At 38.6% G+C, this 15,168-nt stretch overlaps 1 protein-coding gene across 14 annotated transcripts in view; it reads right to left on the bottom strand.

Moving 5' to 3' along the window:
* The window catches only part of WDPCP (WD repeat containing planar cell polarity effector), a 399,715-nt gene that overhangs the window by 305,283 nt on the left and 79,264 nt on the right, over positions 1 to 15,168 (bottom strand). For all 14 annotated transcript variants that reach the window (XR_007513554.1, XR_007513555.1, XM_049856218.1 and 11 more), the window contains exon 2: positions 5,920 to 6,001. Coding sequence is in view for 12 of the 14 variants with exons in the window: in XM_049856218.1 (XP_049712175.1) it covers positions 5,920 to 5,980 (61 nt within the window). In the remaining 2 variants the exon portion in view is untranslated. The remainder of the gene's footprint in view (positions 1 to 5,919; positions 6,002 to 15,168) is intronic.

Here is a 15,168-nt window from a genome sequence, read left to right as displayed (position 1 = left end):
ACCCAGGCTGGACGAGGAGGGCGTCTACATGGGAGGCCTGCCCCACATGGAGGTCAGAGCCCAAGCTGGATGATGAAGGTGTCTGCATAGGAGACCTGCCCCACATGGAGGTCAGAGCCCAAGCTGGATGATGAAGGTGTCTGCATAGGAGAGCTGCCCCACATGGAGGTCAGAGCCCAAGCTGGCTGATGAAGGTATCTGCATAGGAGGCCTGCCCCACATGGAGGTCAGAGCCCAAGCTGGATAATGAAGGTGTCTGCATAGGAGACCTGCCCCCCATGGAGGTCAGAGCCCAAGCAGGATGATGAAGGTGTCTGCATAGGAGACCTGCCCCCCATGGAGGTCAGAGCCCAAGCAGGATGATGAAGGTGTCTGCATAGGAGACCTGCCCCACATGGAGGTCAGAGCCCACGCTGGATAATGAAGGTGTCTGCATAGGAGACCTGCCCCACATGGAGGTCAGAGCCCAAGCGGGATGATGAAGGTCTCTGCATAGGAGGCCTGCCCCACATGGAGGTCAGAGCCCAAGCTGGACAAGGACGCATCTGCGTAGGAGAGCTGCCCCACATGGGGGTCAGAGCCCAAGCTGGATGATGAAGGTATCTGCATAGGAGGCCTGCCCCACATGGAGGTCAGAGCCCAAGCTGGATGATGAAGGTGTCTGCATAGGAGGCCTGCCCCACATGGAGGTCAGAGCCCAAGCTGGACAAGGAGGCATCTGCGTAGGAGAGCTGCCCCACATGGAGGTCAGAGCCCAAGCTGGATGATGAAGGTCTCTGCATAGGAGACCTCCCCCACATGGAGGTCAGAGCTTAAGCTGGATGAGGAAGGTGTCTATGCAGAGAGTTGGCTGGTGTGATGTGTCAAAACCACAGCAGAGTGACAGGGATATTCACGTGGGGCAATGGCCTGGTAAAGGGTGTCAGAGACTGAACAAGGTGAGTAGGGCATCCACATATGGTGGAAGCCCAGCATGGTGGTCAGAGCCCGTGTGGGGTGAGAAGAGCACTCACACAGGGAGGGAGTGGCAACAGAGACAGGAGATTGATTGCATATAGATTAAGTGACTAAATCAATTAAAGATAATGGAGTCCCAGGTTTCCCACTGCCAGAGAATATAGAAAGGGAGGAAATTAGAATGAACACTGTGGTGGTGGGTTGGAAATTGGAGGTACCGGTTTGAATGTATGATTTTCAATATGTAAAGACAGATATAGAAGTGGATGTAAATGTGCATGTATACATGCACACATGAATACATATATTCCCTCAGCTCTGTCCACTGAGAGGGCCTGGGAGCAGCGATACTCCAAGAGCAATGAGCACACCTTCACTTCTAGGTTCTACTGTCCTCTAAAAGGAACCAAGCTCCTGAGACAAGTAGCTGATTCCAGGGCTGGGGCAGGGAAAGAATAATATGAGCCCAGGCATCTGTTGTACCAGAAAGCACACAAGTGCTCAAATATTGTCAGGGACATATCAAAAAGAAAGAGAAGCCAGCCCAAGCGGGGTCCTACTGGCCACATCAAGGATAATATAAACATCAAAATAAATAATGGTACTAATGGGTCTCATAAGCATAGAATAAAATCGTATACAGTACATAGAGATAAAATAAATAATAAATATATGTAAAGTTTGATGAGGAACAAGATATTTACGTAGTTTCAAGGTAACTCTCTGCAACATACTTATTAATTACAAAGGGAAGGAGCAACTTTACAGTGGAGAAGCCTAGCAGACACCACTTTACTCAAGTCCATGTGAGCATCATCAGTAAAGGGACAAATACCTGTACCACCTGAGAGGATGCACTGAGAACAGAGAGTCACTTCTGGGATATTCCTGCCAAACATGCATAACCCAAATCTAATCGTGAGGAAACTTCAGAAAATCCAAACTTAGGAACACGTACAGAATAACTGGCCTAAAACATGATATAATGGTCTCATAGCTTACTGTGAAAGGGAGGGTAAATTTGGTGAGAATTTACATAGATGAAAGTGTCTATATTTTCTTCTCACATTCCCTTGATGAGCTAGCTGGAAAGAAAATACTAGCTTGGCAATAATTTTCCTCTAAATTTTGAAAGCATTGTTCCATTGCCTCATAGCTTCCAACGGTGGTGTTGAAAAGGTCAAGGTCAATCTGACTTCAACCCTTTGTATGCAACCAGTTTTTTCTTGCTATAAAGTTTTTGGATCTGGTGTTCTGAAATTTCACAATGATGAGCCTTGATATACATCTTTATTCATTCACTGTGTTAGGTACTTGATGGGCCTTTTCAATACAGAAACTAATTTACTTAATTCTATAAAAATTTCTAGTAATAATTCTTTGACAATTTCTACCTGTCCTCTTTGCTGCTTTTCCTGGAATTACTAGTTCAAATCAAAGTTCCTAGATTGAGCCTCTAATATTCTTATCTTTTTGATTTTTTTATCTTTGTCTTGCATTTCATTTTTCTATCCTATTGATTTTTTATTGATGCGTATTTTCAACATAATTACTTTACTGATTATAAAAATAATATATGTTCATTACAGAAAATTTGGAAAATAATGAAAGCACAAAAAAGATAAAGGAACCACACTTCCACTGTTCAGAGACAGCTATTGATAACATTTTATTGTTTCTCCTTAGGTCTCTGGGTGGTACAAACAGTTTGCACTCATCCAGTAACCTAAAAGTTGGTGGTTTGAGCCCACCCTGTGGCACCACAGACAAAAAGGCCTGGCAATCTACTCCTGTAAAGATTACAGGCAAGAAAACCCTATGGAAAAGTTCTACTCAGTAACACATGGGGTTGTCATGAGTTAGCAACGGATTTGGTTTCGTCTGTCCTTAGAGTCTTTTTTCTGCATGCGCATTATTAAATAAAAGAGTTATATTGATAATGTTATCTTAGCATGCTTTAAAATTGTTTTAAATATTGAATCAATACAAAAGGCTACATGTAATGTTTAAAAATACAAAAGAAGATATATAAGGGTAAAAAATACAAAAATCTCCCAATTTATGAAAAAGAACAAAACTTTTAAGCCTTCTGCATGACCTTCCTAATTCTATTCCCTCCCGTCTCAGAACTATACTAAATTTTGTGTTTATACTCCTCTTAATTTTCTTTATTGTATTACCATATAAGTTTGTAATCTTAAATGATATATCATTTAATTTTGCCTGTTGTTCTTTAACTTCTTCTAAATGTAATCATACTATCTGTACTCTCATGCAACTCTTTAATTTTTTGGCAAATTTTATGGTTCTGGCCTTCATCAAGCTGTTGCATAACAGCTATAATTTATTCACTTTCTCTGTTGTATAAACTTATTTATCCATTCTGCTACTGACAGACACGGGGTTGTTTCTAGTCTCCTATATTACAAACAGTACTGTTAGGAACACTTTGGTCTCCTGGACCACAAGTGCCACAGCTTTTGCTAGGGCATTTATCTAGGAATGGAATTATTGGTCTACACGTTATAGGTTATGTGCATCTCCAGTTACGCTAGGTAATGCCAAAATGTTTTCCAGTTATGCTAGATAATGCCAAAATGTTTTCTAAAGTAGTTGGACCGATTTATATTTTCAACAGCAGTGAAATACCCTCACTTTTTTTCTATTTTCTGAATTTAACTCTTTTGAGTTTTTAATTTTCTTTCTCTGCTACATATTTTTCATTTTCAAGAGGTTAATCTTCTGAAGTTTCTTTATTTTGTTTAAACTACTATTTTTTTGTGTGTGTGCTTTAAGTGAAAGTTTACAGTTTGTTAGTTTCTCATACAAAAATTTATACGCACATTTTTATGTGACTGACCCTAGTTGCTCTCCCTATAATGTGACAGCACATTCCTCCTTTCCACCCCAGATTTCCTATGTAAACTACTATTCTTGTTTCAAGTATCTTTTCTTAAGTGTCTGTGGCTTTTTCTTTTTTTTCCTTCCTATTTTTTTTTTTTTTTTTATGTTATCTATTTCTTCAGAGATCCTTTTATCCACTTTTTTGTTCTCTTTCCTCTTGGAGACATTCCTCAAATGTTTGGTGATCCTTTGCTCACTGTGAATATTTAAAAGCCAGGCACTAGGAAGCTGATTAGAAGCTCTGTGTACATGAATAAAACCCACTGCTGTCAAATTGATTCCGACTCAGGCAACCCCATACGTGGCAGAGTAGAACTGCTCCATAGGATTTTCAAGGCTGTGACTGTTTGGAAGCAGACTGCCAGGTCCTTTTTCCAAGGCACCTCTGGGTGGGTTCAAACCATCAACCTGTTGGTTAGCAGTCGAGTACTTAACCATCTGCGCCACCCAGGGGCTCCTGTGTACATGAAGAGGGCTTGTCAACTGGTGGGTTTCACTAATCAGCCTGGGTATTTCATTGAAGGACTCCTCTTAAATGTCAGTGTACATAGGTCTTCTCTCTGGGGCCTGCAGTTGCTCCAGAGATGAGTCCTTCAAGCTCTTTCTTTCTTGGGAAGTGAACAACTGGCTGTGGTATTCTCAGAACCAAATAGGATTAAGTGGCCCTCACCCATTAGAATGCAGGCTTTCACTTCATCCTTGTTTTCAGTTCATTGCTTCTCCCCTGTCTTCTTCCACTGGGCCTGGTATACCCAAGTTTACAGCCTCCATAATTAAATATTTCTTTTTATAGAAGGGGAGGTGTCTAACTACTTCTTATGCAAACTTTCAAGTCCCTTTCTTAGAACCCTCATGCCACATACCCATTTCCTGTAATATTGGGATCCTCAAATTTCTGTACCTTTACAGAGTTTTCAGGCATAAACTGGCTTTCAGTAGAATTCTCTTCTGTAGGCATTTGAAACTTAGATATTTTAGCTCTGGTAATTCTTTCTTCTGCCTTCCAGCTTCCAAAAATTGCCCAACTGCACTTGTCTCCTCTCTTATTCCCTTAGTCCTCATGGGTTTACCCTTTCTTTATTTTAATTCATTTAATTTTAGAAGAGTTTTGGAAGGAAGTAAAAAAAAAAAACAAAATCCACTGCTGTCAAGATGATTCTGACTCATGGTGACCCCATCTGTTACAAAGTAGAACTGCTTCTTAGGGTTTTCTTGCCTGTAATCTTTTATCGAAGCAGATTGCCATACCTTTCTTCTGTAGCAGAGCTGGGTGGGTTTGAACTGCCAACCTTTAGGTAAGTAGTTCAGAACAAACCATTTGCACCACCCTGGGGCCTAAACACGTGTTAAATCCACCTTGTTTAACTGGAAGTTCATTTATACATTTTAAGGAAGATAAGACTTAATGAAAATACAATGCCATTTATCTGATACAAAGAAAAATACTTTCCAAGAGAAACAATCTTCTTAGCAATCATGCTAAAGGCATACGAATGCCTCCTCTTAAACACAAGAATTGCTTCAGATAATAAAGAATAAAAGATTTTAACATAAATGTATTTCCTAATAAAATACACTTTATTCTATAATATGACTAAGCACCGAAAAGCACTGAAATTACTACCCTCCCCAAAAATGTAAAATGCAAAAAACATGATGTACATCTTAGTTGTATGTTTGAAATGTTATTTTAATATTAAACAGAGATGCCTCTCTCATTTGCTGGCCTACAGACATTTACAAATATAAATCAGTTACTATGGACAGTCCCAGGAGAAAAAAATTGGACACGTGCATATCTTCAAAGGAAACAAATATTAATAAATAATTTAATTTTCAAAGTTCATTTTCAAAACAGGAACTCTGACTCGATCTGAAAAAATAAGTTAATCAGAGTGACTAAAAGGAATTATGTTCTGTTAACCAATTTTTCATTGACTATGAAGAAAATAATGCCACTCCTATTGGTGAACCCACGGTGTAGCCTTTGCTAAGACTTATTTATAATGTTGTAACTTAAACTTAAAGAATGTTGAAATTAATCCAGAATTTACTTACCCCCAATATGTAGGGTATTCTTCAAAGACCACAAGTGCAGTTCAGTCAAGCAGAAAGACATCTGATGGCAGAAATCTCCGTCCTATTTAAAAATAAGTAAAAAGAGGTGCCAATTAATTACCTTCTATTAGGATTACCAATAAAATCAAAATCCTTAGGAACAGCAGAGTCATTTGCCACTACTGATATTTGAGGTATGATCCATTAGAATAAACACATTTTAATGTATCCTTGATTAACCTTCCAAATATAAACTCTAAAAAAAGGAAAAAAATGCACTTTTTTTCTAGATTTAGTATTCTATCACACTGAGAAATGTGATAGTAAGAATATATATATTTAGGTTTTCAATAGCATATGTTTAGTTTTTAAGGCTCTGAGTATATTTAGAATTATTTGGTATATGAGCATTTTTTTAAACTTATATTTTTAAGGAAGGGAAACATCTGTTAGATAGTTATGATGTATAAACACATTTTGTAGTGCATTTTCAATATACAAAGCAAATATTTACAATCTCTCACATACAAATAGGCTAACTAAAGTGGAAACTTGCAAGGTAAACAGTATATAGTTACTATAGTAAGAAACATATTTACTTAAAAGCAAACTGTGTGAAACCACATTGGCATGCAGGTTTCCTAGATTAGCTTGTTTATCTGCATGCCATGATAGATCCGGTATTTTATTCTAACTGCATAAAATATATATATATATATGTATATATATAAACCAAAAAAACCAAAGCCACTGCCATCGAGTCGATTCCGACTCATAGCGACCCTACAGGACAGAGTGGAACTGCCCCATAGAATTTCCAAGGAGTGCCTGGCGGATTCGAACTGCTGACCCTTTGGTTAGCAGCCTATATAGATATATATGTATCTTATAGCTCCTCCCAATTATAATAGCACAAGCTAGTGATGGATGCTTTTGGGATTTTTTTCTATAAAATAGAACTTCTTCAATTTGGCCTAATTGGGAGAAGGTGGATCTGAATCAGAAAAAAAAATTTTTTTACAAAAATTTGAAAGTAACCTATATAACTTTAAGGTGTTTGCTTGGAAATATTTGTAGTACTTTTTAAAATTATTATTATAAGAAAACCCTGGTGGCATAGTGGTTAAGTGCTACGGCTGCTAACCAAAAGGTCAGCAGTTCAAATCCACCAGGTGCTCCTTGGAAACTCTTTGGGGCAGTTCTACTCTGCCCTATAGGGTCACTATGAGTCGGCATTGACTTGATGGCAGCGGGTTTTGGTACACTATGTGTATACTATGTTTTTGTTGTTGTTAGTTGCTGTCAAGTGAATTCTGACTCATAGTGACCCTATGTGCAACAGAACGAAACACTGACCAGTCCTGTGCCATCTTCACAATTGTTGCTATGTTTGAGCCCACTGTTGTAGCCTGTTATGGATTGAATTGTGTCCCCAAAAAATACATGTCAACTTGGCTAGGCCATGATTCCCAATATTGTGTAACTGTCTACCATTTTCTCATTGATGTGATTTTCCTCTGTGTTGTAAATCCAACCTCTATGATGTTAATGACGTGGGATTAGAGTCAGTTATGTTAATGAGGCAGAACTCAATCTAAAAGATTAGGTTGCGTCTTAAATAATTCTCTTTTGAGACATTAAAGAGAGAAGTGTGCAGAGACAGGGGAACCTCATACCACCAAGAAAGAAGCACCAGGAGCATAGCGCATCCTTTGGACCTGGGGTCCCTATGCTGAGAAGCTTCTCGACCAGGGGAATACTGATGACAAGGACCTTCCCCCCACAGCAGAGAGAAAGAAAAAGCCTTCCCCTAGAGCCAGTGCCCTGAATTTGGACTTCTAGCCTCCCAGACTGTGAGAGAATGAATTTCTCTTTGTTAAAGCCATCCACTTGTGATGTTTCTGTTATAGCAGCACTAGATAACTAAGACACAGCTGATGCGTCAACCCATCTCATTGAGGGTCTTCCTCTCTTTTCCTGACCTTCTATTTTACCAAGCATGATGTTCTTCTCCAGAGACTGGTCCCTCCTGGTAACACGTTCTCACATTCTCCCTTCTAAGGAGCACCATAGTATTATACTGTATACTATATTACTATATAGTATGTATACTATATTATACATTGGAAATTCATAGAGTAATTTAAACTACTAGCATTTTTTAGAGTGATCATAAAAGAAATGTTCCTTCCAGTAAACTTCTGAATGAACAAGAAAAGAAGTTTGTTGGAGATGAAGAAAAAGCCCTAAGTTTCTTTAACATAGGGGGATGACTATAAAATGTATCCATACTATTCATTGAGATGTACAGATGACACAACCTTGGTTGCTAAAAGTGAAGAGGACTTGAAGCACTTACTGATGAAGATCAAAGACTACAGCCTTCAGTATGGATTACACCTCAACATAAAGAAAACAAAACTCCTCACGACTGGGCCAATAAGCAACATGAAGAACATCGGCACATACTGAAGTTGTGAAGGATTTCATTTCACTTGGATCCACAATCAACACCTATGGAAGCAGCAGTCAAGAAATTAAACAACACATTGCATTGGGCAAATATGCTGCAAAAGACGTCTTTAAAGTGTTAAAAAGCAAAGATGTCACTTTAAGGACTAAGGTGTGCCTGAACCAAGCCATGGTGTTTTCAAGTGCCTCAAATCATGTAAAAAATGGACAATAAATAAGGAAGACCAAAGAAGAATTGATGCCTTTGAATTATTGTGCTGGCGAAAAATATATACATACCATGGACTTCTAGAAGAAGGAACAAATCTGTGTTGGAAGAAGTATAGTCAGAACATTCCTTAGAAGCAAGGTTGAAGAGACTTGGTCTCACATACTTTGGACATGTTATCAGGAGGGACCAGTCCCTAGAGAAGGACATTATACTTGGTAAAGTAGAGGGTCAACGAAAAAGAGGAATACCCTCAATGAGATGGACTGACGCAGTGGCAGCAACAATGGTTTCAAGCACAACAACGATTGTAAGAATGGCACAGGACAATGTTTCGTTCTATTGTACATAGGGTCGCTATGAGTTAGAATCGACTCGACAGCACCTAACAGCAACAACATTCATATGGGTAAACCATTTGATTCCTTTTGATTCAAAATAATCAAAATATAATTTTATATATAGTACAAACTTCCTTTGTGCTTCCTTCACCTTTACATCTGAAGCACACTTACAGTCATCAAGAAACAGATCAACTAACTAGAATTCAATGTAGTAAGAATTCAAATAGTAGAGTGAACAATGTAGCCATGGCTGCACAAAACCCACCAACTAGTTGCTGTTGGGTTCATTCCGACTCATGGTGACCCCATGTGTGTCAGAGTAGAACTCTGCTTCACAGGGTTTTCAATAGCTGATTTTTTGGAAGTAGACTGAGGCACCTCTGAGTAGACTCGAACCATCAACTTTCCAGTTAGCAGCCAAGCATGTTAAAAGTTCCATTACCCAAGGACTCTACAGAAGAGGGGGTTCAACCCTGCCTGGAACAGCAGGGTTATAAGACAGCTACAGAGAAGTTGTGAAATTTTAGTGGGACTTCAAAAATGCATAGGATTACACTAGTTAGATGATAATGAAGAAAAGAATGATGACAACAGCAACAGATAGCTTATTAAACACTTACTTGGGCCAGGCATTGCTCTAAGGATTTTATAGGAATTAACTCATTTAATTCCCATAGCTATTCCTTGAAGTAGTACCATCGTTACTCCCCAAAGGAGGAAACTGAGGAACAGAAAAGGCACGTAGCCAGCAGGTAGTGGGATCTGTACTCACAGCCTCAGTGCTTTACTGAATTGAGTATAGAGAGGTAGGAGAGGGAGGGATGCAGCAGGTGGAGTAAAAGGATGGCATGTCCAAGGAACAGTGTGTGTGGGGTGGAAAAGTGATAGAAAGATGAAGCTGAAACGGGTAGGACGGAAACAGCTTGGAATAACAATAGTAAATTCTAGATTGATCTGAATTTACTCCACTCCTTGTTCTAAGGAAACAAACCAAAAAACCTCAAACCCACTGCCATCGACTCAATTCACAGTAGTCCTATACTCCATTCATAGCAACCCTATAGGGAACCTACGGGACAGAGTAGAACCACTCTCCTCCCCCATAGAGTTTCCCAGAAGCAGCTGGTGGATGCGAACTGTGGACCTTGTGGTTAGCAGCCAAATGCTTAACCGCTGCACCACCAGGGCTGAAAGCTGAAATGAAGGAACCGTCGTCAATCCCTAAATATGCTCTGCTCAAACCAGGAGCTGGCTGCCACAGTGCACAGGTGTGGAGGGGAGAGCCGGCAGGCTGCGTTACTAGGGGCGTTACTATGGGAGAGCACACAGTTTGTCATCAGCAGGTTGTAGGGCACCAGGGAAATTAAACTAAGTAGTCATTCTTCAAAGCAACTGAGTATTATCTTTCAGAGCTGTCAGCTTGGGAGGCTGCCATTACTCAAAATATTTCAAAGCAGCGTTCCTTGGAATTGCTTTCAGTTGACTTTCTGAGGCTTATTTCAAAATTATTACTTTATAGTTATCCTTTTTTTTTTTTTTAACCCAAACAATATATTAGAATAAGTAAACTGTACTGTTCTCATTTGGATAAGTGAATTTTTGTTTTTTTAAAAAAAAATCAGTTAATGAATTAAATAAATACTTATTTTGCATCTATTTAGCTTAATGTGTGGATTCTAGACTCTGCCTGCCTGCTTTCTTACCCTGATTTCTTGGCTTACTAGCTAACTCGGACAAATTACTCAACTTCTCAGTACCCCCTGCTATAAAATGGGTATAATAAAGTACCTTCCCCAGGACTGTTTTGAAGTGACCTTTACTCACTCAGTTACCTTACCGCTGCTGTTCCTGCTACTGTAGTAACAAATACTATCTCTGTTCTTACATCGCAAAAGTCATAATGTGAAATAAATAAGTGAATGAGTGATTAAGTACTAAGTACAATATTTGTTTTGTGAAGGAAAAACATCACTACATGGAGGTGGTATTTGAACCAGGCTATGCAGATTTTTTTATGCAGATGAGTGAATATTTTATTTAAATAGGGAGGAAAGGATGTAATGAAACAGGTACATACACACTGCCTCTGACACAAAGCAACAAATGTCACCAGCTTCCAGACTACTAGACAATATCACATTCTTCGATTTAGTGTTTATTCAGATACTAATAATTAGAATTTATGATAATTTCAGAAGACTAGCCTGAAGGTTAGCTGTCTGTATCTACATAAAAAGGTTTTATCATGCAAATCAAATATAAAGCTTTATAAATGAAACCCAAAGAGCCACACCTTTATTTACATATCAAAAGAAGATTGTATCTGAAACTCTATTAATCAGTTTAAGTGAATTCAGCAATATGAAATTTTTCTAAACTTTTCCCTGATAACAGCAATGGAAAGTAGATTGCAGTTTTGTCTAAAATCCACTTTGGCTATTTTTATGAGACAGAAAGGCCTTTAACTAAAAGCTGATAGGTTCACTGCCCATATCTCTACTTAGCTTGAAAGTCCCAAACTACTCATAAATTATGGTGTTTGAAGAGAATAAGCAAAAAAAGCTTTGTTGAAAGCTTCAAATGCCAAGCTAAAAGCCCCTGGCCCTTTGTATTTGGACATAAGGGGAAATTCTGAGAACAATACACTGTAGACTCTATGACCTAGACTTGTCTTCCAGCTCTGCACCCAAAGATTCATGTCCGGTTCCAAAGACGGTGAGAGGTCTGAGAAAAAATGCACAAGATATTTCTCAAAATGCTGTGGTATACAAACGACCCTGCTCTGTGTTCCCAATAAAGAGTACAGGACGAAGGGGGAAGAAAGACACTCTTCTGTGGCCCCACAGGGAGGATGGTATAAGAGCAGAGAAGCAATTGCAGGTGGTGGTGCCCAACAGAAAGCAGGCAGAACTGGTAGCCCGTGGGATTAATGTACTCATTTGGAGTGGTGGTAACCAGACAAAACAGGATCTGCACCCAACAAAAGCAGACATGGTGGACAAGCAGTGGTTCAAACCACCCAGAAAATGGCAGCAATAAGCAGTTGATAGAGCAAGCTAACAAGTAGTGGGTGAAGCAGGAAGAATTAAAATGGCCAATGTCCATTAGTAAGTAATTGAATTTGTTTATCAACATTATGAGACAACTCCTGTTTAAAAAAAAAAAAAATTTTTTTTTTTTTTTTTTAGACTCCCCAAAATACATGTGATTAAGGAGAGGGCTTTGCAAAGGGTTGTGCAAGGTGGGCAAAAGATAGCAAAATATGAGTTATTTACCCTTCTTTTGCCCTAAACTTCAAGTATCTGCTAGTAAGACCATATAAAATTAAAGGGAATTAACAAAGTAAGTAAAACAAATCTGCAAAATCTATACTAACTAGATGGGCGGGGTGGGAGGGGACCAAATCAATATCCTTTTTAGCCCTGCCGATGTATTGCCATCTTTCTACTGTGCAGATTTTCTGAAAGGCGCAGACCTTGAAATGTCTTGCATCTTACTCAAGAACGCCACCAGTTAAAAGGAATGCTGGTAATTTCCTGGTATAAAAAAATCTGCCTGGAGGAAGTAGTCAAGACTGAGCTTGTATTATTCAAATACTGTATTAGTGCACAAATAGTTGTTGTGAAGGGGGGAAGAGAAGCATTTCAGAAGTGTGCTGTATTCTGAATTTCAAGAGGGGGGTGAGGGCAGGAATTAGAAAGGCAGTGGGATCATTCAGGGGGGCTTCACAAAGTAAGCAGAGATGATGGTGCCCCACTGAGGGCCGTAGTGCACTTCTCTGGGGTACGAAACCGAAGGCACATGGCTTAGAACAGGGACAAAAGTCGCATCTGCCAAACTGTGGTGCCGCATAGGGGAAAAATGAATGATTGGCTGAATGAATGAATGACAAATACATATAGCAAACTGTCTTATTACTGAATACTGAATAGGAAAAAGAATTATCCAAATGAAAAGAAGGAAAAAACCTAAACCAAAAAAAGCCTATAATTTAATTTTTCATTTATTTTTAAATATCTTTTTAACTTTGACAAATTTATTTTAATTTTATGAGGTAGTTGATGACAGTCTTAGGAGTTAAGAACATTCTGCAAACTCTTAATCTCCATGAGATAATAAGAAGCATGCTTTGAACTGAGCTCAACCTAAATTTAGGATGACAGTTCTCTTGTGGGAGAGACTCTATGACAAATTTAGAATTTTGAGAATGGAGAGATGAGAAGATTCCAGGGAGCCACATCTTGTTTTCCATTTATATTTTTTAAAAGTTTCAAAGTTTAAGCCTCTCCTCCAAAATGATTCACGCTATAAAAGCCAAATCAAGCTCGTTGCCATCAAATCAATTCCAACTCATAGCGACCCTATAGGATAGATTAGAACTGCCCCATAGAGTTTCCAGGGAGCACCTGGTGGGCCAAACTTTTGGTTAGCAGTCGTAGTGCACTTAACCACTATGCCATTATTTGCCTTAAGAATAACTGTTACCATATAGACTAAATTTTGAGAAAGGAACATGCAAAATAGAAACAGTTGGACTAAGACGCTATGATTTGTCATACTTTGATAATCTTCTCTTGTGAAAAGTAAACAACTATGTTTTAGATTTAAAGATTACTAGTCACTAAATAAATCTGCAAAACACTTACCTTCTGCCAGGGTAGTTAACTATGCAGTTTCCTGGCTTCTGAAGTCAACTGTTTTTATTGTTTTGAGAAGTATAGGAAACCTGAGGGCAAATAAACCCTAAACAGGACAGGGAAGAAAGAAATAAGGAAAAGAAGACACTGCTGTAGTTGTAACAAAGATAAATGATACTACGGCACCAACAAGACAGTTAAAATGGATATACTCTAGCAAAAAACAAAAACCTCAAAGAGCCTAAGGGAAGCTTTCTTGGGTATAAGCTTACAACGTTCACTTGCTATTTATTATCAATAGGCTTTCTGATGAATGTCTACCCACCAATAAGAGCTATGGCTGCTAAGAAAAGGTCAGCAGTTCAAATCTACCAGGTGCTCCTTGGAAACTCTATGGGGCAATTCTACTGTGTCTCAAAGGGTTGCTGTATGTCAGAAATGACTTGACAGCAATGAGTTTTTTATTCAAAATGTACAACAACAAAGACAACTAAATAGCATAAATTTAAGGGAAACCACTGGTTACTTGTATTTGGTGCTCCAATCATTAGATAATTTTCAAATTGCATAAAACAATGAATTGCTCCACAGTACCTTGTCCAGGGACACCGACACAGTATCATGTTAATACTTGAGCATATACGTGAACACATTTAATCAATGGCATGTTAGCAGGATCAAGCATTTTAAAAATATGCAGCACTAAACCAAACAATTAAGCAATGATCAAGTTTGTGTCAAAGGGTGAGGAAGTCTCAAAATAAGACCTCAAGCTTGGATTGAACCTATTATAACAAAAGACTGAAATACAGGGAACACTGGGTCATTTGTACCTCAGACAGCCCTGTGATATTTAAATATCCATTCAACATCACAAACACTTTGAGCACCTTTTATATATGACATTTTACTGTAGGTCATGGATACAAAGATTTATAAAATAAGGTCTCTACTATCAAATAGTTTATAATCCAGTATAGCATATTAAAAAGCTACAGAAGCAACAACATGAAGTAGTTGGTGGTAAATGTTAATTTAGTAACATAAACAAAGGGCTATGGATGTTCAGCAGATGTTGTAGTATGACAATAAAGAAATGATATCTTATAAAGTAGAGGGCATGTGCAGACTGTGTGAGAAGAGGGAACAACACACAAAAGCATAGATTAGGCAGACAGATGCAAGGCTTATCTGAGAAATAATGAGTAATCTGGTTTGGTCCTGAGACTCACTACCACGCTAAGAAAGTCTCTGAATAGCAAACTTAGGAGTCAGGCATTTTTTTACCGGGTAGCTAATGAAGAATAATAAAATTTCTAATCCAGGAAAATAGTAAAAGTAGTCAACAGATCACAATTGTTGCAAGATTAGCTGGGAGGTGTGGGGCAGGGGGGAGGCGGGGATAGAGGAGTGGAGAAGTATCTGATGAAAGTGACCTGTTAGAATGGCAATAAAATAACATATAACCCTGATGTTCAGTATCAAGGACTTGAAATGAGATGATGAAGATAAAGTTGGAATGTAAAAAATGTACATAATTCTAATCTTTTGAAGAAAGAATCAATAGTGTATGTGGGGCTGATGAACT

The sequence above is a fragment of the Elephas maximus genome, chromosome 17 (genome assembly GCF_024166365.1).
Source record: "Elephas maximus indicus isolate mEleMax1 chromosome 17, mEleMax1 primary haplotype, whole genome shotgun sequence".
Lineage (NCBI taxonomy): Eukaryota > Metazoa > Chordata > Mammalia > Proboscidea > Elephantidae > Elephas > Elephas maximus.
The sequence above is the reverse complement of the archived record's forward strand: the minus strand, read 5'-3'. Positions and strand labels throughout refer to the sequence as shown.